The following is a 24,277-nucleotide window of genomic DNA, read 5'->3' as shown; positions in this document are numbered from 1 at the left end:
AACCATCGATGTTAGGTCGCCAGGAGGCCACACACCAGAGGAGACCCTGCACTGCTGCTGAGTTACTTTGGTGGTGTTCAGTGGTGCCTGTTCTGATTCAACGTACTTAGGACACCACCAACTAAGCCCACTACTAACGACAATAACAGCTTAGTCGTGGAGCCAGACTGAGTGAGCGTCCCTCCTAGAGTGGAGACCGCCACCACATCCCTCAAACAACAGCCCCCCATGCATCTACCGACACTGATGACATTGGCAAGACTCGCCCCAAGCACAGAAGTGGAGGGGTATCGAAACTGAGGTCATCATGAGAGCAGGGCATGAAAGGCCACAGACTTTGAGACTGTTTTGTTTATATTAATGATGATGAAGGAGGAGGAGGAGGATAATGACGATGACGATGTTGCTATGGAGGTCCATTTTGGTTTGGGACTGCGTGACAAGGCTGTACTCTACGCTTCCTGTCACAATGATATCCCGGCGTTAACCAGGCCTGAGAGATACAGACACTCGCAGTGTTGGTCAGGTAATTAGAGCAACACACCCAAAGACGCATCCTTGAAGTGGATGACACTCAACTGTGTGGTCCAAGTCTCCCCATTTAAGCCCACAGCACACTCAACTCTGGGTAGGAGCCGGCCACGGGCCGAAAAACCCACCTCCGCTGGGATTCGAACCCACGTCCTCCCAGCTGTCAGTCCGTGACGCTACCACTTCGCTACGGCGGCTGGTGGGATTGCATTACTTTTGTTCTGTAAAACCAATCAAACCAATGATATCTACACAAAACAATGTAACTGCTTTTCAAACTTTTACCACTTTGACCTTATTTCACCAAGGCTCAAAGGCTTGAAAACATGCTTACCGGAACAGATTGGAATCGTACATCTGCAGAACCCTGTCTGTTGTCACGAACGGTGGATATAATGAGCCATCTGCAAAATACTTATTGCTGTTCAAAGATGAAAGGTGTCATTATCTTTCACAAACATGCTGCCACAACCATTAAGATCAGCAAAAGTAAACTTTGTATCTTTAACCAACTTTTATGACAAATAAAATGTTGTCATGTTTCTTTTTCTTTAAAATAACTTCAATAGTTCATTGACTGAATGAATGTAAGATAACAGGTCAGAGAATACTGTTAACTGCAAGAAACAAGATATAGGAGTATATGTGTGTGTGCAGATATGTATATTTTTTGAGAGAGAGAGAGAGAGGCAAACACAGACATATAAACAGCTAGCTTGACAGAGAGGCTTACACACACATACACAAACACGCACACACACACACACACACACACACACACACAGAGTAAAAACCCCAAAATACAAACAGAAAGACAGGATTCCAAACTGCATAGTATCACTGTTTCAAACTTACCTGTTCCATTGATCATGTTTGCCAATGGTGTACTCCAGTAGTCTAAGTGTCTGAAACAAAACATCACTCATAACTTAAAAAAAACAACAACTTTTCTACGCCATGTCTGCGGCATTATGCTCACACCACTCAACCCTATTTGCTAATGCACAGACACATCATGACTCATTCCATCCAGTCCCAGTGCCAACAGTCCATAGGAATCTACTGACATGAAGTCAATGTTGGACCAACATGTCAGAGGAGACCCTGCTGAGTCACTTTTGTGGTGTTCAAATAATGATATATGTATGGTACATACTGAGGTCACTAGTGAAGACAATAATCACTTTTCAAAACTTTTTTTTCCTGTTTGTGGGTTGCGACTGCCGTGTTCAATCATATGCACAAGTGTGTTTTTTGGGGTGTGTGGTAGGGGGGTGCATGTCAGATTTGTTCTTGTTTCAATAACCTACCGAACACTGACATGGATTACAGGATCTTTAATGTGCATGTTTGATCTTCTGCATACCCATGCACAAGAAAGGGGTTCAGGCACTTGCAAGTCTGCACATCTGTTGACCTGTGAGATAAGAAATATCTCCGCCCTTTACTCACCAGGCGTTGTGATCAGAATTTGAACGTGGGACCCTCAGATTGAAAGTCCAATGCTTTAACCACTTGGCTATTGCATCCCTTCACTAATCACTTTATCAGGGAGGCAGATGATGAGCATCTTCCCTGCTATGAAAACTGACACCATGTCTCTCCATGGACTTCTCCAGCATTTTGCCAACACTGAAGACCTTGACACAAACTGAACATAAGGAAGACAATGGAGGCAAAACCTAAACAATGGTGCAGAGTATGAAAGGTCATATAATTTGGAAACTTTGTTTTTTTGTTTGTTTGTGTTTCGTTTTTTAAACAATTAATAAATATGAAGATGTCAAAAACTTTTGAAAAGATCTAGGTTTGAGACACCAGGTAACAGGGCTGTTCTCCAGGATTCCTTTTGTAACATCCTGCTGTCCACCACACTCAAGAAATCCAGACACACCAGCTGCTGTGGCAAAGTGGTTCACATTGTGGACTGACGACTGGGAGGACGTGTGTTCAAACCTTGTGAGAGGGTTTGTTTTTTTTTCCTACCCGGATTTGAGTATGCCATGAACAGGAAGACTGGCACCACACAATCATGGGTCATCCACTTCATGGATGCATGTTTGGGAGTGTTGCTAAAATTTCCTGACCTGACCAACACTGCAGTTATGTGTATCTCTGAACCTGGTTGACCCTGGGATATGTCAGCAGAGTATCTAAGTGTGCATGTGTTTGTGTGATTTGATAAGTGCCTGTGCTCTTAGCGAACAACTTTGGCAGATTGCTGGTGGCTTGTGATTTGATAAGTGCCTGTGCTCTTAGCAAACAACTTTGGCAGATTGCTGGTGGCTTGATCCCAACCACTGATTGTCAATTAACTAAGAGAAAGTACTCAGTCCCTTCTTCTCTTAGGAAAGTCACAATAATGAAAGATTGCACATCATGATAATGTTGTCAAATGTTATATCTCCCTTTCTTTTGTAATAGATTTGGTTTCATGTCTAATTTGAGTGGGGTTTTTGTTTTGAAGGTGTTGGTGCATGAAGCCATCACATTTTCTAGTCGTGAAGGGTGGTTTCACTCTCATCTTGATCCTCATTTGGCTCTGATTCTGGTATGTGTATAAGTAGTGGTTCATAAGTTCTATAACACATATGTTTGGGGTGGGTCACATTGGTTGATGGGGTCTGGTTCAGCCTCAGGAAATGTCAATTCCTTCTACAGGTGTGACCATCAGGTATCCTAATGTAATAGGTCTTCAATGTTTTGTTTTGTTTGGTGACAGACGCTGGCTGCCATTCTTCACCTTTGACAACTGAACAAAAACTTTGTCACCAGATTTTAGTGCTGGTAATGTGCATGTTGAGTTGTCATAGTGTTTCTTCTGTCTTTCCCCTCCTGAAGTTGTTTCAGCCAATCACTTTCTCAGGTTAGACCACTGTTGGTTTCAGCTGGTGTTCTGTTGCTGGTAGAACAGATTGAAGCTGGCAGCCCATCAGAAGTTTAGCAGGAGAAACTAGATTAGCAATGGGTGTCATCCTGTATTCAAGAAGAGCAAGCAGTGGTTGACTTCCTTCAGTTTTGGACTTGTTCACAACATTTTTTTGCAGTTTGCAGGGGTTGCATCATGTGCAAAAAAAGGCATTGAAAACCGTGTCCAGTAAAGCTAAAAGTCACAGTCAGCAGATGTACACAATTCTGAAAGTTCTGCTTGTGATTATGGACAGCTTTTGCAATGGAGAAGGATCTCTCTTGTCTGATGATTGGTTTGAAAATGAAGGTGACTGACAATGACAGTGATGAAACTGACAGCCCCTTTTGATGGTAATTCAGGGAAGAGAGGGAGATGAGTGATGTAAGGCAATAGGTCAAATGCCAGCCAGAAGTCATCAAGGGGGCCTGGCTTTTGCTAAGAGTGTACTCACATTTCAATGCAGACTGTAGGAAATCAACAACTGCCAATGCTCCATGATTTTCACAAAACGCAAGGTTGAACCTGCACTGGACGTGGAACACATGCTTTTTGTTTTTAATGCGTTTTTTCCGCTGAATCAGATGGCTGACTTGTTTGAAGAGGTGGCAAGCTGGATGCACAGCAGACACGTTAATCGGCCCACATGTAACTTGAGAGGAGTGAATGGCATCAAAAAACTTCACAGTCTCGCTTGCAAATGCTCGTTACTGTCAAAAAGCTTGCCAGCTCAGTTTCTGAGAACGTGATTGACCTTTTACATTGACTTTTCCCACCTTTGTCACTGTTGGGACAGTGATTTATTTATATGTCTGCACGAGCTGTGATTTGTTTTTTGGGTTTTTTTTTTATAAACTTAAACCCTGTTTTAATTTCTTCTACAGATATAATATGACAATAGGCATGCTGTTTCTAGCTGTATTTTGTTTCTTTTCTTTATTGATGTTAGTATGTAGAGGTGGAAACAGACATTTTTGTTGCACAAAAATTAGTATCTTGACTTTACATGCCTGAACAGTTATCTACAATCAACCTAATTGGGAAAAAAAAGCCCAGAAACAGAATCTACACTCATTTTCCTTTACAAAAATGTTTACTTTCTTTCTGTATCACCCATAACTTTTGTGCAAGAATTTTTTGTGACTTATTACCCCCGCATCCTCAAAATTCCCAGGCAAGGGGAGAGCACTTTTTTTCTTTCTTTTTTTTTATACAAAATTCTCTGGCACTGAACTGGTTACATTGTTTTCCTGTATTCTTTGTCACCGCACGCATGCTAAATTCAAGGATTTCTACAGCCATTTCGTTTTGTTTTTTTTAGAACATATCTTAATGTAATTCAAAAAGAAAAGTATATTCCCTGCTGACATCCTGCAAAAAGTGTTGCCACTGTATAAGACGTCCACTAACGTACTACATGTATTTTGATTTTTCTTTTATCAGAGTTTGGTTCAATGAATATGAACAGACTCTGAATGGTTAGTTTGATTTGTCTGGATTATAAGCATACTATTTTAGTGGGCATTCGTCCAGTGGAAGAACCCTTTTTTTCTTAATAATAATTTGCTAACTGGACCACTTGGAGTGCGCATGTAAAGAGGACTTGCCTCACATGCCAAAAAGGCGTTAGATACTTTGTCAAGTGAAGACAGTGGCCCCAATCAATGGATTTACACAATTTTGCAAGCTGTTCTGGTCATGGCAGTTTTTTCCTTGCACTTTAGTTCCAAGCAGGCGGCATTTACTTATCTGAAGAAGAAAAACTGAAGTAACAAAACAGCTTCAAGCTCTGGTAAACTCCAGATGCAAGGAATAACCCACAGCCGCAGAGCAGAAAAACGACTTGCACAGAGTAAAGCCATGCATAGTGCACTGTAGAATGGGATGCTGCTAGCAAAATAACACACCGCCTGCCACTGAACTGGCAGGCCTTGCACAGGCCACCTGTTGAGAAGGGGCTTGAAAAGGGAAGGAGAGAGGGAATGGTTGCCTGATTGTGGCATCCCACACATTAGTTCTCATACTCACACAACAGTGCCAGTGTGGTGTGTCTGCGAATATTTGCATTCACATGAGGGAATCTCTCTCTCTCTCTCTCTCTCTCTACACACACACACACACGCACACACATGCATACTCACATCTCTCTATCTATCTCTCTATCTGTCTGTCTCCAACTCAGTTCAACCCTCCATTATCTTCTACCTTCTGAACAATAACATCAACATTTGAAAATCAATGCTTTAACAAAGTGCCTACAATCACCAGTATGTGTGACAAGATATCAAACAAAATACACACCACACCCACACCCACAGACACAGACACACACACTATATATATATATATTCCATTCCATTCCATTCATTCTCCTGCCCGGGATGGGCGTAGAGGAGACATAAGGGACGATTCCGTAGTCAGACGACGCCATCCGGTTCTATCTTCTGCCTGTCGTATCAGCGTAGCGCTATCCATATTGGTCCATTCCTTGATGTTGTCCATCCAGCATTTAGCTTGCCTCCCTCTTCGCCTACCACCCTCCAGCGTTCCCTGTAGAACTGTCTTTTGCAGTGAATTGTGGCGTGTCACATGCCCGAACCATGACAGCTTCCTCCTTTTGACCACTGCTAAGAGTGGTTCCAGTGGACCCACTAGCATAGTTATTTGGCTCTTGACAAAGTCATTGGTCTTTCTGTCCTTCCATGAGATTCCAAGCAGTCGTCTGAAGCATTTTGTCTCAAACGTCTGGACTTTCCTAGTAGTCTCTGCTGTTAAAATCCAACTTTCACATCCATACAGCAGTATGGATAGCACCAGGGATCGGTACAGTTTGATCTTTGTTGGAAAGCTGATCTCTCTGCTCTTCCAGATCTTGCTGAGCTTAGCCATTGCTGATGTTGCGATCGCTATCCTAATCTTTATTTCAGTTGTTGAGCGACCGTCGTTTGTGAGGGTGGTGCCGAGATATTTGAAAGCATCCACTTCTTCAAGTTGTTGTCCGTTCATGAAGATTTGAGCTTGGGTGTTGGTTGAGCTGTTTACCAACACTTTGCTTTTCTCGGTGCTCACTTCCATTCCGTATGCACCTGCTCTTCCTTCTAGTCTCTTGGTGAGGTCTTGTAGTTCTTTGTTGCTGCCTCCTAGTAGATCTATGTCATCTGCGAATCTCAAGTTGTTGATGATTCTTCCTCCTATGGAGATGGTAGAGTGGAAGTCATGGAGGGTTTCGCACATGATGTTTTCTAGGAAAAGGTTGAATAGTACTGGGGAGAGCAGGCAACCCTGACGGACACCGACTGTGGTCTTAAAGTATATTCCGATTTGGTTGTTGAGGAGGACTGCGCTGCTGGATGTCTTGTACAGCGCCTGAATGACTTGGGTGAGACCCTCCTCAATGCCAAACTGTCTGAGTACCTGCCACAGTCCATCATGCCACACCCTGTCAAAGGCTTTCTTGAAGTCTATGAAGTTGTGGAACAGGTCTCTTTGATGTTGCAGGTGTTTTTCCATCAGTAATCGGCAGGTGAAGATCTGTTCTACTGTGCTTCTGCCTGCTCTGAATCCGGCTTGTTCCTCTGCCAGGTGTTCTTCAGCCTCTTTCTTGAGTCGGTTTAGAATGACTCGAAGCATGATTTTGCTCGTGTGGCTAATAAGACTGATTGTCCTGTAATTCTGGCATTGGCGGAGATTCCCCTTTTTTGGTATGGGGATGATGAGCGACCGAGTCCATTCTGAGGGCCACTGTTTTGTCTCCCAGATCTTTTGACAGATTACTGTTACAATTGTGACCAGCTCATTCCCTCCGTGTTTGAGCAGCTCTGCCGGAATGTTGTCTGCTCCAGGTGACTTTCCTGCTGGTAGACTGCGTACAGCTTCTTCCACTTCTTCCCTCAACACTGGCAGGGGTGAAGGTTCCCTTGATGGTGTTATGTCTCTGTCAATCAAACTGTCATCTGGTTGTATGGGATAGTTGTATAATTCTTGACAGTATTGTGTCCATCTGTTCAGAACAGCGGAGCTTTCTGTCAGTAGTTCGCCTGAGGTATCCTCAATGACAGACGATTTGTTCTGCTGCGTCTTGGTGAGTTTCTTCAGTGTGGCATAGGCAAATTTGCTGTTTCCTCCTTCCATTCCTTTTTCGATCTTCTCACACTGGTCGTTGATCCATTGTTCTTTGGCTTCTTCCATCTTTTTTCTCACAAGTTTATATATATATGGTTCTCATCTGGCCTTCTACTTCTGCACATTGTGCTTTGATTTGTTCTTTTTTCTCTTTCCTTTCACTGTCAAAATTAATCCAAGCCTTCTGAGTAAACATTTACCTTGTCTGTATTTTGTCAAACTGATGCTAAGCCCTGCACGAATAGCAGCACCTCCTTTGCTGATACGGTTACTGGACCACAGTTGGCTTCTTTGAGAACCAGTTTCTTGCGGGCTTTGTTTGTTGTCTTCAGTTCTGTGCCCTGCTGCTTGGTGCCATCTTCTGTTTATTTCCAGACACATTCATCTGGACTGCATTCATGAATTTTGCACATTTCTTTCTGAGTGGAGTCCGGGCTTGCGTTGATGCTTTCCACGGTTTGATAATTTTTTTTTCAAAACAATAGGTTGCCCACCAGTTTTGCATGTGACAAGTCATTTTGTCACTGGATTGTGACATCTCAATGCAAACAAGTTTAGTCAAATTTTTTTTTTCTTGCTGGGTCAAAGGTGCCGTCAATTGACTCAGGGGCCTTAGAATTTGTTGTTTGAAAGGAGACATTGCTTTATCAATGCCTGTTGAAACTGTCTGCACTGATGCTATCCTTGGATCTTCTTCTGGGGTTGACAGGGATGCAGCGGGGATACAGAAGGAAATATCATTATCCAGCTGACTGTCTGACTGGCACTGTTGTTGTTTGGGAACACCAGATTTCTTTACCTTTTTTCTGGTCTTCCACCCCTACTCTGTTGTTGAAAGTGATCACACATTGGACACTGGCTTTCTGTTAGATTTAGGTCAAACTGGCACCATAAACAAGAAGCTTCATGAATTTCTGCCAGTGCAGTAGCTATTGGTGCTGAAGTATTTGTGCGTTTGTGCAGTGTGTACAGCCACACGGTACAACACACACACACACTGTTTTTTTTAGTGCACTCCCTCCCTGTCCTCCAAAACATTCAGACTGTAGAATCTGTTGATATCAAAAGCAATACTTAGACATGTTGATGGCCTCTTTTTATCTTTCTGATGCTCTTGGACCTTTTTCCACGAAGTCTACACAAAGAATTTAAATGTTCCAAATGCTTTGGGAGAGAGTGATCACTTTGCTCCAGATTTGATTTTAGTGTCTAGATAAAAGAACACTCACAAACAGTAAGAAACACTGAACACTGAACACTTTAATGTTCAAACAGTAAGAAAGGAGACACAGAAAAGAGAAAGAAAAGACAGATAAAAGGCTAACTACTACTAATAGTTCTCCACTCTTGTTGACTGATGCTCTTGCTGTTACTGCTACTGTCACTGTTGCTTCCACTTTGTTAGTATTTTGAGTTGTACTTAGCAGTAGTTGTATCAATTTTGCTTATGATCTTGTAACTTGAACGCAAAACCAGCAAAATACAAACTTCACTTTTCTTGACTTTAATTCATAATCTATATCTATATCTGTCTATATATATATATATATATATATATATATATATATATATATATATATGAAATTCTACACTGAATGTGTTACTGAGAGGTACATATATGTGTGCAGCGTAGACACTCAATGGCCCATCAATCAAACACACACACACACACACAAACACACACTTGAGCTAATCAAAACTGCTATGAAAAGTACTACTACTTTGACTACCGCTTCCACTACCACCACAATTACAGCTACACCTAATGCTGCTGCTATTACTGTTGCTATGTTTCTTAACTCTTTTTATTTTTCCAAATATCAAATGTGACTTTCTTCTGCAACACCGCTAACTAGAATGATTATACTCTACACATAAGTCACCACCAGCTCACTGCAATGACTCAGCTTCCTGGCACAGTGCCAGTGGGTAGCACTGTATGACCTGCCTCACACAGACCTTAAATCGTCAGTTAATTAAGTCACTCACATACGTGCTGCAAACACCAGCTTTTGTCAGGTGAAAGACAACACCTGGAGCTAGACTTGACTTACTTGACTTATTCCTCTTGATTCCGTGGGGAACATAGGGCCGCAACAACACTCCTCCAACGCACCCGGCTCTGGCTGGTCCTCTTCAGTTCGGCCCACGTCATTCCGGCCGCCCTTGTCTCTGCCTCAATGCTTCTCCGCCAGGTCTGCTTTGGACGGCCAACTTTCCTTTTCCCCTGTGGGTTCCAATCAAGAGCCTGTCTTGTGATGTTTGTTGCAGGCTTGCGTAGTGTATGGCCTATCCATCCCCATTTCCGTTTCTTGATTTCCGTCTCCAGTGGGGCCTGTTTTGTCATGTTCCAAAGTTCTTCATTGGAGACAACCTCTGGCCATCTGATGTTCAGGATGTTTCTTAGACATCTGTTGGTGAATGTCTGAAGCTTGTGGGTGCTGGTCTTTGTCACTCTCCACGTCTCTGAGCCATAGAGTAGAACCGACTTCACGTTGGTGTTAAAAATCCGGATCTTGTTGCGGATTGAGAGGGCTGTCGATCTCCAGATTGGTCGAAGGGTGTTGAAGGCGTGTCTTGCTTTGGAGCTAGAATCATCACTATTTTTTATCCACAAAAAAACTAATGCACACTTTTTATAGAACCACAAACACAAGCAATCCAATGCATGAATGCACAGCCAAAAGACTGCAATAGTCAGGCAAAGTTGTGACCTAGAAACAGCGTGCTGCTTGAGGCGCGTTCTGTGGCTGAACAGGTTAGGCAGGAGGTGACGTGCATGATATGAAGAAGCCAGGACTAAACGTGCAATTTCGGAAGAGGGTGAACTGCCGTGTGGTGATTATATATGAGTACAATGATGGGAGATGGATCTGTCTTGTCTTGTGATTGGTTTAACTCAAAAGTGATGTCAATCAGTCCATCTATTCAATTAGGCATCATTTCTGAGCAAGTGACCATGACTGACAGAGAAGGTGCGGTACTTTCATGTAATTTGAGAAGAGGGGGAGGAGAGATAGAAGAGTGGTGTACGACAATAGGATGAAGGCCAGATAGAAGGCGTGGTAAAGGAGCATGGCTCAGCTGTCATTTTACTGTCTTTTCACAGCGATCAACTGCTGGGGATGGCAACAGCCAATCATCCACAATTTTCTCGAAATCTAGGCTTGACAGACGACAGACAGGAATCACATGTTTTTTTTAACTTTTTTATGCTTTTTGTCACTATCAGCTGACCAATTTATTTGTAGAGGAGACAAATCAGACGCACAGCAAACACTTTGTCGGAACAGTTACAATCAGGCTGAAAGGAATATCATCAGAGCGCTCTCTCCCCTAAAAGGGACACTCTTAGGTTAAAGGAAAGCTTTAAGTCTCACTTTCTTAAAACATTTTTTTATTTTTTTATTATGTCATTCCTGGGACAGTTATTCACTTATATAATTGCAAGTGTTGTGATTGTTATCATGAACTTGTAAGCCATTATATCTTCATTTCCAGGTATATATCAGACAGATTTAGAACCCACATTCATTTTCATTCACAAAAATCTTTACTTTTGTTTTTTATCTCATAGAGTTTTTGTGCTGGAATCAAGATTTATTACCCCTGAATCCTCAAACTTCCCTGGCAAGGGGAGAGCACATTTTTTACGACATACTCTGGCACTCAAGGGTTAATAATCAATATCACCTTAACCCTTTGGCTGCCTATATGATGAGATAACTTGTCAGTGTAACTGTGTATGCTTTGCTGCCATAATGACGAGATAACTCGTCAATGAAATATTATGACTTTTACATGATTTGTATTAAGTTTGTTGACAAAAACACTGGTAACAACATCTGCTAGGCAGATGCCTGACCAACAGCATAACCCAACATGCTTTGTCAGGCCTCGAGTGCATGCATGTATATTTGTGTACCCATCCGAGTGGATTTTTTCTACAGAATTTTGCCAGAGGACAACACTCTTGATGCTATGGGTTCTTTTTCAGTGCGCTAAGTGCATGCTACACATGTGACCTCGGTTTATAGTCTCATCTGAACGGCTATACACTCAATTCGATTTTCCAGTCAAACTTGGGAGAAAGGACAAGAGCGGGATTAGAACCCAGACCCTCATGGACTCTGTACTGGCAGATGAGCAACAGGGACAACAAACAAGTGAGTGACTGACAGGGCAACAATGTAAAAATGAGAGAGGAAGAGAAAGACAGCAGGTGACACAGAGAAAAATAGATGGAACTCAACTCACGACAAATGATTCCACTTGTCAATGATGAGAAACTTGCTGAGGTCATCAGTTCCTGTGTACACTGTATACAGGCCATCATCTGTGTTGTTTTTCTGAAAATACACACACACACACACACACACAAATACATATATATATATATATATACATATATATATATATATATATAGAGAGAGAGAGAGAGAGAGAGAGAGAGATGTGCACACACATTTCTGGCTTGTGTTCTGATCAAACTCTGTTGTCAAAGTGGTATCAGAAATGGCCACCTAAATACACCAGCACTGGCACTGAGATTAGTCATAATGATTTTTCACTTTCTTCTGAACACACAGTGTTCATATCACACTCAGGCCATAAACCTGCAAAGTTCAACTGATCTCACACAGACACAAGCAGACAATCAGTGATCAACTGAAATATGTTTGCTCCTGTACTTTTCATCAACAAAGCATATTTTTGTCATTGCCTCCAACTCAATAATAATAATCATGTGCTGGGGGTTTACTAAGGGGAATGACAGATTCAGAACTATCGATTTAGTAGCAGGGTCAAGGTAGAGCAGCCGTCTCCTTTCTTTTTAAATACCAAGAAGGGGTTGTATTTTATTTTTGTTTTGTCTTGAACACAGTCCTTAAATAATTGAGTTATTTTAATGGACAAAGTTGTGCCTTTGTACTTTTTGAAACCATGATGTTTGGAAATTGTATTCTTTTGTTATGTTTATCTGATTAAGCCGAATACTGATCCATGTTTTTATTACACCCTGTCCATTGACTTACCAAGGTTGCTCTCCTTCATTTTGTGGTGAAAAGAAAAGCTGGTCATGTTCTTAAACTAGGTGGGTTCTTAGATACAAGTGCAACTGGTATCACAATAAAAGCTAAGATTATGGAAATATATCACAGTAAAGTTTGTGTGTTCAAAATGGTGCTAGTACCATGTCAGGTCAGGTCATTAGATCTGCTACTGGTAACCTGTAATCCAGTACAACCTGTTCAGGGTCGGGTTGCCGGCGACTAAACCGGCACTCCCACCTCTCCCTTCCGGGACTGGTGAGGCAGGTGGCTAGACACCCTTATGGAGATCCATAAAAGGGCGTCGGCTCAGGAGAGCCACCGACGGCCATCTAGCTCCACCATGCTGTGTGCATGCCACACGCAGTTGGCCCCCGGGGTGTGTCTACCCATGCATACGAAGTCTGGATCCGGCAGAATCTGCGGAAGAAACCTATCGGTTCGACGGAGAGGAAGGCGGTTACAGCAACACACTGTGGAGTGCAGAGAGCAAGATGAGACACTGAAAGGATATCTTGGTCATCCACTGCATCCGTGCTCATCCTCCAGTCGTCTTGACTTAGTCTTGCCACTGGAAATTGGTGGACCCGGACGAGAGAGTGAGGTCGACGTTGCGCAACTCCTCTTCACTTTAAACAAACTCATCGCGCAAGTCATCAGTCATCCTTAATGACCTTTCATCCTTCATCATTTCATCACCCCCAAGTCCTGTGGCGACAGGCAAGCAACGAAACGACAGGTGTGGGTACACTGGCAGTCGCAGCCGCAGACCTGCACGCAGGCGGCTCAGGCCATAGGGTTGTTCTTCATCGACAGGAGCAGCGATGGAACTCGGCAGCCGTCTGAGAGTCTGAGCAGCCCTCTTTAGGAATGCACTGCTCACCTCCCTGGCATGAGGAAGGGGCTAGAAAAGGTGCCCTAAAAATTGCCTGCTCCATATCACCCTGGCCAGCATACCGCGGCTGGTGGGGACCCTACATCAGCGGTCGAAACAAAAAGAAAGAACAGAAAAAAACAAGGATCGTTCCTCTCACCATTGGTGCTTGGAACATAAGGACTCTCCTGGACATAGATAACGCAGACAGACCCCAAAGGAGAACAGCACTAGTTGCATCCGAACTCGCCAGATACAACATTGACATTGCAGCCTTGAGTGAGACTCGGCTTGCAGGCGAAGGTGAGCTCTGTGAACGGGGATCTGCTTACACCTTCTTCTGGAGTGGACGAGGAAGCAAAGAGCGACGTGAGGCTGGCGTTGGTTTTGCAGTAAAAACAGCACTTGTCAGCAAGCTAGCTGGAATCCCAAAGGGAGTCAACGATAGGCTTATGACCATGAAACTCCCACTGGCATCTGGCCAGAAGCACCTCACCATTGTCAGTGCCTACGCCCCAACCATGACCAACCCGGATGAAGTGAAGGCGAAGTTCTACGAGGACCTTCACTCTGTCATTGCTGCTATCCCTAAAGCAGACAAGCTCATCATTCTTGGGGACTTCAATGCTAGGGTTGGCTCTGACTACATCTCCTGGGATGGAGTGATTGGAAAGCACGGTGTGGGCCACTGCAACCCAAATGGATTGCTTTTGCTTCAGACCTGTGCAGAGCACGAACTGCTGATAACCAACACAGTTTTCTGCCTCCCTACCCGTAACAGGACGTCATGGATTCACCCTTGCTCAAAGCACTGGCATCTCATCGATTATGTCATCATCAGGAAAAGGGATAGGCAAGATGTACGTGTAACAAAGACCATGTGCGGTGCCGAGTGTTGGACAGACCATCGCCTTGTAGTCTCGAAGCTGAACATTCGAATCCAGCCCAAGCGACGCCCCCAATGCCAGAAGGCTCCAAAACAGCTCAACATCACTGAGCTGAAAAACATCACCATCAAACAGTCCTTTGTGGAGCTGCTGGAAGATCGTCTGGAATCCGCCTCTCTGGACAACCAGAATGTGGAGTCTGACTGGAGGACCCTGCGTGAGCTGATCTATAGTACAGCTTCAGAGACCCTGGGACCCATGACCAGAAAGCACAAAGACTGGTTTGATGAAAACTGTGATGAAGTCAAGCAGCTTCTGGATGAGAAACGCCGTCTGCATCAAGCCTACCTGAGCAACCTAAGGTCCACATCAAAAAAGGATGCGTACAATGCCATCCGCATGACTGTTCAGCAAAAGTTACGCCAGATGCAGGATAAGTGGCTGAGTGACAAAGCTGATGAGATCCAGGGATATGCTGACAGGTACGATATGAAGAGGTTCTATGATGCCTTAAAAGAAGTCTACGGCCCCACATCCTCAGGATCATCCCCCCTCCTCAGTGCAGATGGGAATACCTTGATCACCGAGAAGGAGAAAATTCTCGAACACTGGGCTGAGCACTTCAACAGTGTCTTAAATTGCCCTTCCTCCATAAATGATGAAGCCATAGACTGTCTCCCACAAGTCCCCATCAACGAAGCACTGGACGATCCACCAACACTTCTTGAGACCCAGAAAGCAATCCGTCTGCTATCCAGTGGCAAATCACCTGGCTCAGACTCCATACCAGCAGAGGTCTACAAGGATGGAGGCACTGTGCTGACTGAGAAGCTCCATCAGCTGTACTCACTCATGTGGAAAGAAGAGACGATCCCCCAGGATTTCAAAGATGCATCTATCATTCACTTGTACAAACGAAAGGGGAACCGGCAAGCCTGTGATAACCATCGGGGCATTTCCTTGCTCTCCATCGCAGGCAAGATACTTGCCAGGATCCTACTAAACCGCCTCACAGCACACCTTGAACAAGGTCATTTGCCTGAGAGCCAATGTGGATTCCGGAAAGAGCGCAGAACCACCGACATGGTGTTTGCTGCAAGGCAGCTGCAAGAGAAATGTCAGGAGCAAAATGCTGATCTGTTCTCCACCTATGTCGACCTCACTAAGGCCTTCGACACCGTGAGTAGAGAGGGACTGTGGAAGATCATGGCCAAGTACGGATGCCCTCGGAAATTTATTTCCTTGGTCAGCCAATTCCATGAAGGTATGCAGGCTCAAGTCCAGGACAATGGCGAAACATCTGCTCCCTTTGCTGTCACAAATGGTGTCAAGCAAGGCTGCGTCCTGGCTCCAACGCTGTTCAGCCTCATGTTCTCTGCAATGCTTACTGATGCCTTCAGAGATGGCGATGTTGGAATCGGCCTAAAGTACCGAACAGATGGCAAGCTGTTTAACCTCAGAAGGCTTCAAGCAAAAACGAAGGTCATGACAGACATCATCAGAGACTTTTTGTTTGCTGATGATTGTGCCCTCAACGCTGAATCTGAAGCTGACATGCAACTCAGCGTTGACAAGTTTGCCACTGCCAGCAGGAACTTCGTCCTTACCATCAGCACAAGGAAAACTGAAGTTCTCCATCAGCCAGCCCCAGGGAAACCCTACGTTGAGCCCAACATCACAGTCAACGGTCAGAGACTCAGTGCGGTGGAGCGGTTCACATACCTTGGCAGCACACTGTCACGAAATGCGACCATCGACGATGAAGTGAACGTCAGGATTGCAAGAGCAAGCGCAACTTTTGGTAGACTCAATGCAACTGTCTGGAACAGAAGAGGCATTAGTCTTGAGACCAAGCTAAAGGTCTACAGAGCAGTAGTTCTCCCCACACTACTGTACGCCTGCGAAACTTGGACAGTGTATGGTGAGCTGCAACAAGGGAAGAGATCACACGGAGGTCAGAAGAAGCGCTTCAGAGATACTCTGAAAGTCTCTCTGAAAGCGTTTGATATCAACCCTGACTCCTGGGAGGAATCTGCAGTGGACCGTGACAAATGGTGCGCTGCTGTGCACAAAGGCGCCAAGTTGTGCGAGGCCAACAGGACTGCTGCAGCTGTTCAGAAGAGGCAGGCCAGAAAGTCACGTGCAAACAAGCTCCCTGACAATGATATGCCTTTCTTTGTCTGCCCCAACTGTCAGCGAACAGTTCGAGCGCAGATTGGACTATTCAGCCATCTGCGCATTCACAGATAGATTCATGAGCATCCTCCCCCCCACCCCACCATCACCCTCCCCCCATCCCCCAGCTGGATGACAACAACGGTCATCATCGATCTCGATGGACACACCACACCAAAGTACCATGCTGTGGTTGTAGAGGCCATGTGGTCAATTCTTGTTAATGTCTAATGAGCGGATTGTTTTCCTGCTACTATTGCCATGGGTAAATCTCATAAGTGTTGAGGTGATTTTGGACAGGATTTTATTAGCATTTTTGTGTGAATGTTAGATTATAAATGTGGCTGAAATAGCAAAGGCACTTGTTTTATTTGGTATAAAGAATAATTTACAAAGAGATGAAGCGATGGATCTGGGGGGGGGGGGGGGGGGGCAATGGGTGGATAGTTGAAAAGCAGGAGAGAGAAATGGAACATAGGCTCAAGGGATGTGAAGTGTAAGCACACTTCTCTGTGAAACATTTATGTTGTTGATGTTGATGAGGATGATAATGTGTGTGTATATATCTTTTGTTTAACCAGTAGAGTGCCTATAAGACTTCAGCTGACGTCCTACAAAAAATATTGCCATAGTGCCTGTAAGACATCCAATGGCGTCCTACATATGTTCAAATTTTCCTTCATTGGAGTTTGGTTCAATGCACAAAAACAGACTCTGAACAGTTAGTTTGATGTGTCTGGATTATAAAAATACTATCTAAATGAACATTCATCAGGTAGAAGACCCCTTTCTACTGCATAATAATTTGCTAGCTAACCACATGATATGTGCGTGGAAAAGGGGGTTGCATCATGTGCAAAAAAAGGCATTGAAAAATGTGTCCAGTAAAGCTAATAGTCACAGTCAGCAGATGTACACAATTCTGAAAGCTCTGCTTGTGGTTATGGACAAATTTCGAGATGGAGAAGGATCTCCCTTGTCTGATGATTGGTTTGAAAACAAAGGTGACTGACAATGACAGTGACGAAACTGAAAGCCCCTTTTGATGGTAATTCAGTCCATCTATCCAATCAGACAGCTTCTCTGAACAAGTGGCTATGCCTGACAGAATATGCGCAGCAAGTGTTGGAAGAAGGGGGAGGAGAGGGAGAGGAGTGATGTAAGACGATAGGTCGAATGTCAGCCAGAGTTCATGAAGGGGGCCTGGCTTTTAGGAATGGGTGTGCTCACATTTCAATGCAGACTATGGGATAACAACCGCCAATGCTCCACGATTTTCACGAAACGCAGGGTGAAACCTGCACTGGGCGTGAAATACGTGCTTTGTTTTTCATGCTTTTTTTCGCTGAATCAGATGGTTGACTTGTTTGAAGAGGTGGCAACCCGGATGCACAGCAGACACTTTAATTGGCCCATGTGCTACTTGAAAGGAGTGAACGTCATCAAAGAACTTCACCCTCTCAATCCCGAATGCTCTTAGCTGTCAAAAGCTTGCCAGCTCAGTGTCTGAGACCGTGATTGACCTTTTACGTTGACTTTACCTACCTTTGTCATTGTTGGGACAGTGATTTACTTACATGTCTGCACGAGCTGTGATTTGTTTTTATAAACTAATAGCCTGTTTTAAGTTCTACAGTTCTTCTGACAATAGGCATGTTATTTATAGCTGTATTTTGTTTCTTTTCTTTATGGCTGTTATTATGTAGAGGTGAAGATAGACTTTTTTGTTGCACAAAAATTATTATCTTGATTTTACATGTCTGAACAGTTATCTACAATCAACCTAATTGGGTAAAAGAGCCCAGAAGCAGAATCTACACTTATTTTCCTTCACAAAAACGTTTACTTTCTGCCTGTATCACCCATAGCTTTTGTGCTAGAATTTTTTGTGAATTATTACCCCCGAATCCTCAAAATTCCCTGGCAAGTCGAGAGACTTTTTTTTACAAAATTCTCTGGCACTGAAGTGGTTAAATGTTTCAATTTTTCTTCTTGTTCATTTTGATTGTTCGAAAGTATCTACTTGTATAATGTAAATGTCAAAAAAAAATGTTCATTTGAAAAAAAAAGAAAAGAAAAAGATTATAAATGTGGCAAAATAGATATAAATTTTTTTTTTAATTTCAGACTGATAAACTGGATCAGCAAAATTGCTTTAGTCTTATAAGCCTCAAGGCTGGGGGGCATATTTCCAGCAGACAAGCATGGACTCTAGAAAACTATCAAATGGGGGTGTTGTCTTGCATATATTATATGAGAAGGCACTGCAGCTAGTGATAAGATTGGGGTTCATATGTTTACACAGTAACAGTTCATGTCCATGCTGACTGAAGACTAGCTGTGTTTGTAATGAATTTCATTTATCATGGAGAGTAGTATGGTTTTGCTGGGTGCTTACTGAAAGTCACCCCAAACTGAGCAGAATGCAACTTAACTTTTCCATTTCTATGAACTGAACTACAGTGGGGCTGTGGTACAAGCCAGGGTAACTTGTTACTGAGCTGATGTCTGCCTAAAATTCATTATACTTTTCAGAGTATGACTCAGAAAGAAAGCCAGAGGATTGCCGTTATTGTTGTGTAAAGAGTTGAATTGTTTTGTGGTATTTCCACAGTGCTGTAGAAGGGAGCATATGATGTACATATAGCATGTATTGATTTGCTGTTGTGTGAATGTTGTTGTGTGTTGTTGTGAACTGGATGCAACTAGAGATTTTTGAAGTTAGGTTTTATATGCTTGATTATAACGGTTATTGCTTTGTTTCCTGGGGCACAGATTTTCTTCTTCATCTCTTTTTCTACCATAGCATCTATTTTGCTGTACTATGGTACTGTGACCTCAATCTGGTACTTAAATTGGAAAAGTCTTGCAGATAGTGTCCTGTGGATTAGTGTTATTTGGATAGTTTTTTGTTTTTTTTTATAATGTAGGTTGTTTGGAATTTGTAACATTTCCAGAACCTTCAGAGTTAATATTTTAATTAAACCAAGGAAACAAAGTATCTGGTGTGGACTATATACTGAGCATGTGGTCATTAAACCCAAACCCCACAAATCCCCTTGTTTTGGTGCAAGCATCTCTGAAGAGAGGGTTACATTTTTTTTTTATACAGTTCACTTCACCGTACTAAAATATAGCTGGTCTATACTGGTTGGCCCCAGTATACTGTCTGACCATATTATGATAAAACAATTACTTTTATGAATTAAAAAAAAATCAATCAAGGTTGATTATCCAAAATGGACTAAAGAACAGGTTCACATGGTGGTAAGCCCACACTATATAGGCATCCTTCAGTCTCGGAAGACTTTGGAGTTGCACTTTGGGTGTTTATTCTGGTACAGCGTCGGGTGTGGCTGGCCAGTCCGACGCGGGAATGACAGTCCCTGTGGCAGAGGGCACAGATGAAGTCTGACACTGGTCTGTCTGCCTGGGCTGCAGTCTTTCTTCTCATTCTCTTTTCCTCGTGCTGCTGATCGAGTGTCTCTTCGAACTTGGAAAGACCTTTCTGCACAGTCTGTCTCCAGGCTGACCATTCGAGGGCTGTTGCTTCCCAGTTGTTCTGGTCGATGTTCAAGGCTTTGAACTCCCTCTTGCACACGTCTTTGAATCGTAGCTGTGGTCTGCCTGTGGGACGTTTTCCCTGCACAAGTTCTCCGTAGAGGAGGTCTTTAGGGATCTGTCCATTGTCCATGCGCATGACATGGCTGAGCCAGCGTATACGTCTCTGTTTCAGCAGCGTGTACATGCTGGTGCATCCAGCTCTTTCCAGGACAGTGTTGTTTGGGACCTTGTCCTGCCAGGTGATGTTCAGAATGCGTCAGAGGCTACGCATGTGAAAAGCATTGAGCTTTCGCTCTTGTCAGGCACGCAAAGTCCAGGACTCACTGCCATACAGGAGGGTGCTCATGACGCAGGCTCTGTAGATCTGGATCTTTGTGTGCTCAGTCAGCTTGCTGTTGTGCCATGCTTTCTTTGTCAGTCTGGTCATGGTGGTAGCTGCCTTGCCGATGTGCCTGTTGAGCTCTGCGTCAAGTGAGAGGGTGTCTGAGATAGTTGAGCCCAGATAAACAAAGTCATGGACAACATCCAGTTCATGGTCATTGATGCTGATAACTGGGGGAGAGTCAACATCTTGTCCCATGACCTGTGTTTTCTTCAAGCTAATGGTAAGCCCAAAGTCTTGGCAGGCATCACTGAAGCGAGTCATGAGCTGCTGTAGGTCCTCGGCTGAGTAGGCGGTTACTGCTGCGTCGTCTGCAAAGAGGAAGTCATGCAGGCACCTCAACTGGACTTTAGTCTTGGCTCTTAGTCTGGAGAGGTTGAAGAGCTTTCTATCTGTCCTGGTTCAGAGGTAAATACCATCAGCTGCAGGACCAAATGCGTGTTTCAGCATCACAGCAAAGAAGATTCCAAACAGGGTGGGAGCCAGGATGCAACCCTGTTTCACTCCACTGCGTATGTTGAAGGCAGCTGATGTTGAGCCGTCAAAGATGACGGTGCCTTTCATATCTTCGTGGAAAGATCTGGTGATACTGAGAAGTTTGGGTGGACATCCGATCTTGGGAAGGATCTTGAAGAGGCCATCCCTACTGACCAGATCAAAAGCCTTTGTGAGGTCTATGAAGGCAACGAAGAGTGGCTGCCTTTGCTCCCTACATTTCTCCTGAAGTTGTTTGAGGGAGAAGATCATGTCTATAGTGGATCTGTTGGCATGGAAACCACACTGCGATTCAGGGTAGACTTGCTCTGCGAGTACTTGGAGCCTCTTCAGTACTACTTGTGCAAAGACTTTCCCAACGATGCTGAGGAGGGATATGCCGTGATAATGATTGCAATCGCTTCTGTCACCTTTGTTTTTGTACAGTGTGACGACGTTAGCATCCCTCATGTCTTGTGGTACTTCGCCTTCACTCCAACAGAGGCAGAGGATTTCATGCATCTCGGTGATGAGTGTCTCTTTGCAGCACTTCAGTACTTCGGTGGGAATACTGTCTTTCCCTGGTGCCTTGCCAGAGGCAAGAGAGTCCAGGGCTTCGCTGAGTTCATCTATGTTTGGTTCTCTGTCAAGCTCTTCCAGCTCTGGTAGGCACTCTATGGCATTCAGGGCATCTTCTGTGACTACATTTTCCCTTGCATACAGCTCAGTGTAGCGTTCTACCCAGCGCTCCATCTGTTGTTCTCTGTCTTGAATCACCTCCCCTGTAGCTGATTTCAAAGGGGCAGTTTTCTTTTGTGTTGGGCCCAATGCCTGCTTGATGCCGTCATACATCGCCTTAATGTTGCCTGTGTCAGCTGCAATCTGAATCTGGGAAGAGAGCTGAAGCCAACAGTCGTTGCCGCATTGCCTGGCACACTGCTGGACTTTGCTGCGAGCAGCACGGAGAACCTAGAGGTTTTGCTCACTGGGATTGGTTTTGTATGCCGTCAAGGCATTTCTCTTGGCCTCGATGACTGGTGTCATTTCTTCTGAGTAGGCTTCAAACCAATCAACTGACTACCACATAAATTCACCTAAGCATCTGATATCAGATGCTGGACCGACAGCTCTTGAAAATGACCAAAATATTTCAATTAATTTGGCACTTTGTCCGTCAATGTTTTAGACCAGGATACACCTTGATAGCTGGTTTTATGGACTTTACAAGCACTGCTGCTGAAATATTCTTCTTTGTCTGTGGGCTGTAACTCCCACATTCACTCGTATGTACACAAATGGGCTTTTACATGTATGACTGTTTTTACCCTGCCATGTAGGCAACCATACTCCATTTTCAGGGATGTGCATGCTGGGTATGTTCTTGTTTCCATAACCCATCGAACGCTGACATGGATTACAGGATCTTTAACATGTGTATTTGATCTTCTGCTTGTGTACACAAACGAATGGAGTTCAGGCACTAGCAGGTCTGCACATGTTGACCTGGGAGATCGGAAAAATCTCCACCCTTTACCCCCCAAATGCTGTTACCAAGATTCAAACTTGGGACCCTCAGATTGAAAGTCCAACGCTTTAACCACTCGGTACTGCACCAGTCACTGCTAAAATAATTTCAAGTAGCTTATTGTCCATTCTGATGGTCTAACTTAGCACTGTGACCGTGATTTCCTGTTCAAGGGAACTAACTCTGACAGACAATTCCACAACTATGCTGCTTAGGAAAAAACTCAAGTGTATGCTCCAACAAGTGAAGTCAAATAAACAGACTTACTTTGCTCACACACCAGGACAAAATGAACAGTCACCTGTGCACAGCAACCTAGACCACAAATGTAGCATCAAGTCCATATCAACAGATCAAACAAGTGAAATATTCTTTTAAGTTTCAAGTCTAACTCTAAAGTCACAAGACATCACTTTGAAAAAACATAATTGATTATTTCAGTTCTGTAAAATTTGCTATGAACAATCCACATTGTTGGTGTTTGTTGTTATTATTGTCTTTTCAAGTGATACTGCACCTGAACAGTAAAAACCAGTTTTTTCACAGTGTTTGGATATTTTGTCCTACAGATTTCTAAAATGTCCTACTGATTGTCCACAAGCTAGGAAAAATGATTTTTCAGACAAATCCCTGCTACTGTCTATCACTAATCTTCCCAGTCCCCTTAAATACTTCAAACAACTCACCACCCAAACTACACATACCCCCATGTAGTAACCAAAGATGCCAGTGATTAAGTCTGATTTCACATGCAACTTGTCCAGCACATCTTTGGCCAGCATCAGGAAGCGATCCTCGTAGCCCCAGAAAATGTCAGAGACAGACACAGTGATCAGCGGCTTCTCCTCCAGGCCTTCCATCAGTAAGTTGACTGCTTCTTTCGCCAATGGAAACTGGTACTGCAGTAACGTGCCCACTGTCTGCAATCATTTAAATAAAAACTATATAAAAATTCATATAGTGTATTTCCATGTTTCCATGCTCAATATTGTACAGAGCAGTACAATGTAAACACTGATGTGTAAAGCATGCATTTAAACATTGAAAAGTCAACCCTGCACAGACAACCAACCATTCAAACACATATACACACAAAAACATCACAGCAGCATAACACTCATCATACGTATCATACATAACAATACATAAATGATGCATACCTCATGATACTTCAGCACAGTATCACAATATTTAAAAACAAAGTAAAAATACTGTAAAGTGAGAAATAAAGGCATCTTAGTGAGAGGATAAAGGGAAGGAAGAAAAAGGGATGGATGGACTGATCAACAACAGGATGGAAGGAAAATTCTAATGAAGGGAGGGAAGGATGAAATATTCTGAATGCTGATTTCAAGTAAAAAACAAAACAAAACAACAACATACATTACAGTTATGCATACATACATATGAGTAATTGTTCAAACTGAGCAAAGAAAAAATGTAAAAGAAGATCCATGTTTTAAAGGATTTAATAAAATAAATGAATAAACAACTAAAATACCATCTTTCACTGACATTCTCAAACAATATAATAAAAAAATAAATAAGTAAGCTAGTCAGTCAATAACAAATCTAGTGTATGTTTAAAACACAAAGTTTTGATGAAAGTTATCAAAAGCAAAATATGATATGCAACAGAGAATAATGAAATGTTCATGTGAGGGATCAAGTTGACTGTCCAGGATTGTCACATTTCTTCTGTTTGTCATCCAGATGTCCACAGCATTTTCTTAGCTTGGGAAATTGAACCATACACATTGGATGACAAAATGCAACAGGCACAC

At 43.3% G+C, this 24,277-nt stretch overlaps 1 protein-coding gene across 2 annotated transcripts in view; it reads right to left on the bottom strand.

Annotated features, from left to right (window-relative positions):
- LOC143283911 (scavenger receptor class B member 1-like) overlaps positions 1–24,277 on the bottom strand; it is a 231,628-nt gene that overhangs the window by 75,604 nt on the left and 131,747 nt on the right. For both annotated transcript variants that reach the window (XM_076590328.1, XM_076590327.1), the window contains 4 exons: positions 23,198–23,413; positions 11,819–11,910; positions 1,387–1,436; positions 866–935 (listed from right to left, as the gene is read on the bottom strand). In XM_076590328.1, the coding sequence (XP_076446443.1) occupies positions 866–935; positions 1,387–1,436; positions 11,819–11,910; positions 23,198–23,413 (428 nt within the window). The remainder of the gene's footprint in view (positions 1–865; positions 936–1,386; positions 1,437–11,818; positions 11,911–23,197; positions 23,414–24,277) is intronic.

The sequence above is a fragment of the Babylonia areolata genome, chromosome 7 (genome assembly GCF_041734735.1).
Source record: "Babylonia areolata isolate BAREFJ2019XMU chromosome 7, ASM4173473v1, whole genome shotgun sequence".
In the NCBI taxonomy this organism is placed as follows: Eukaryota; Metazoa; Mollusca; class Gastropoda; order Neogastropoda; family Buccinidae; genus Babylonia; species Babylonia areolata.
The sequence above is the reverse complement of the archived record's forward strand: the minus strand, read 5'-3'. Positions and strand labels throughout refer to the sequence as shown.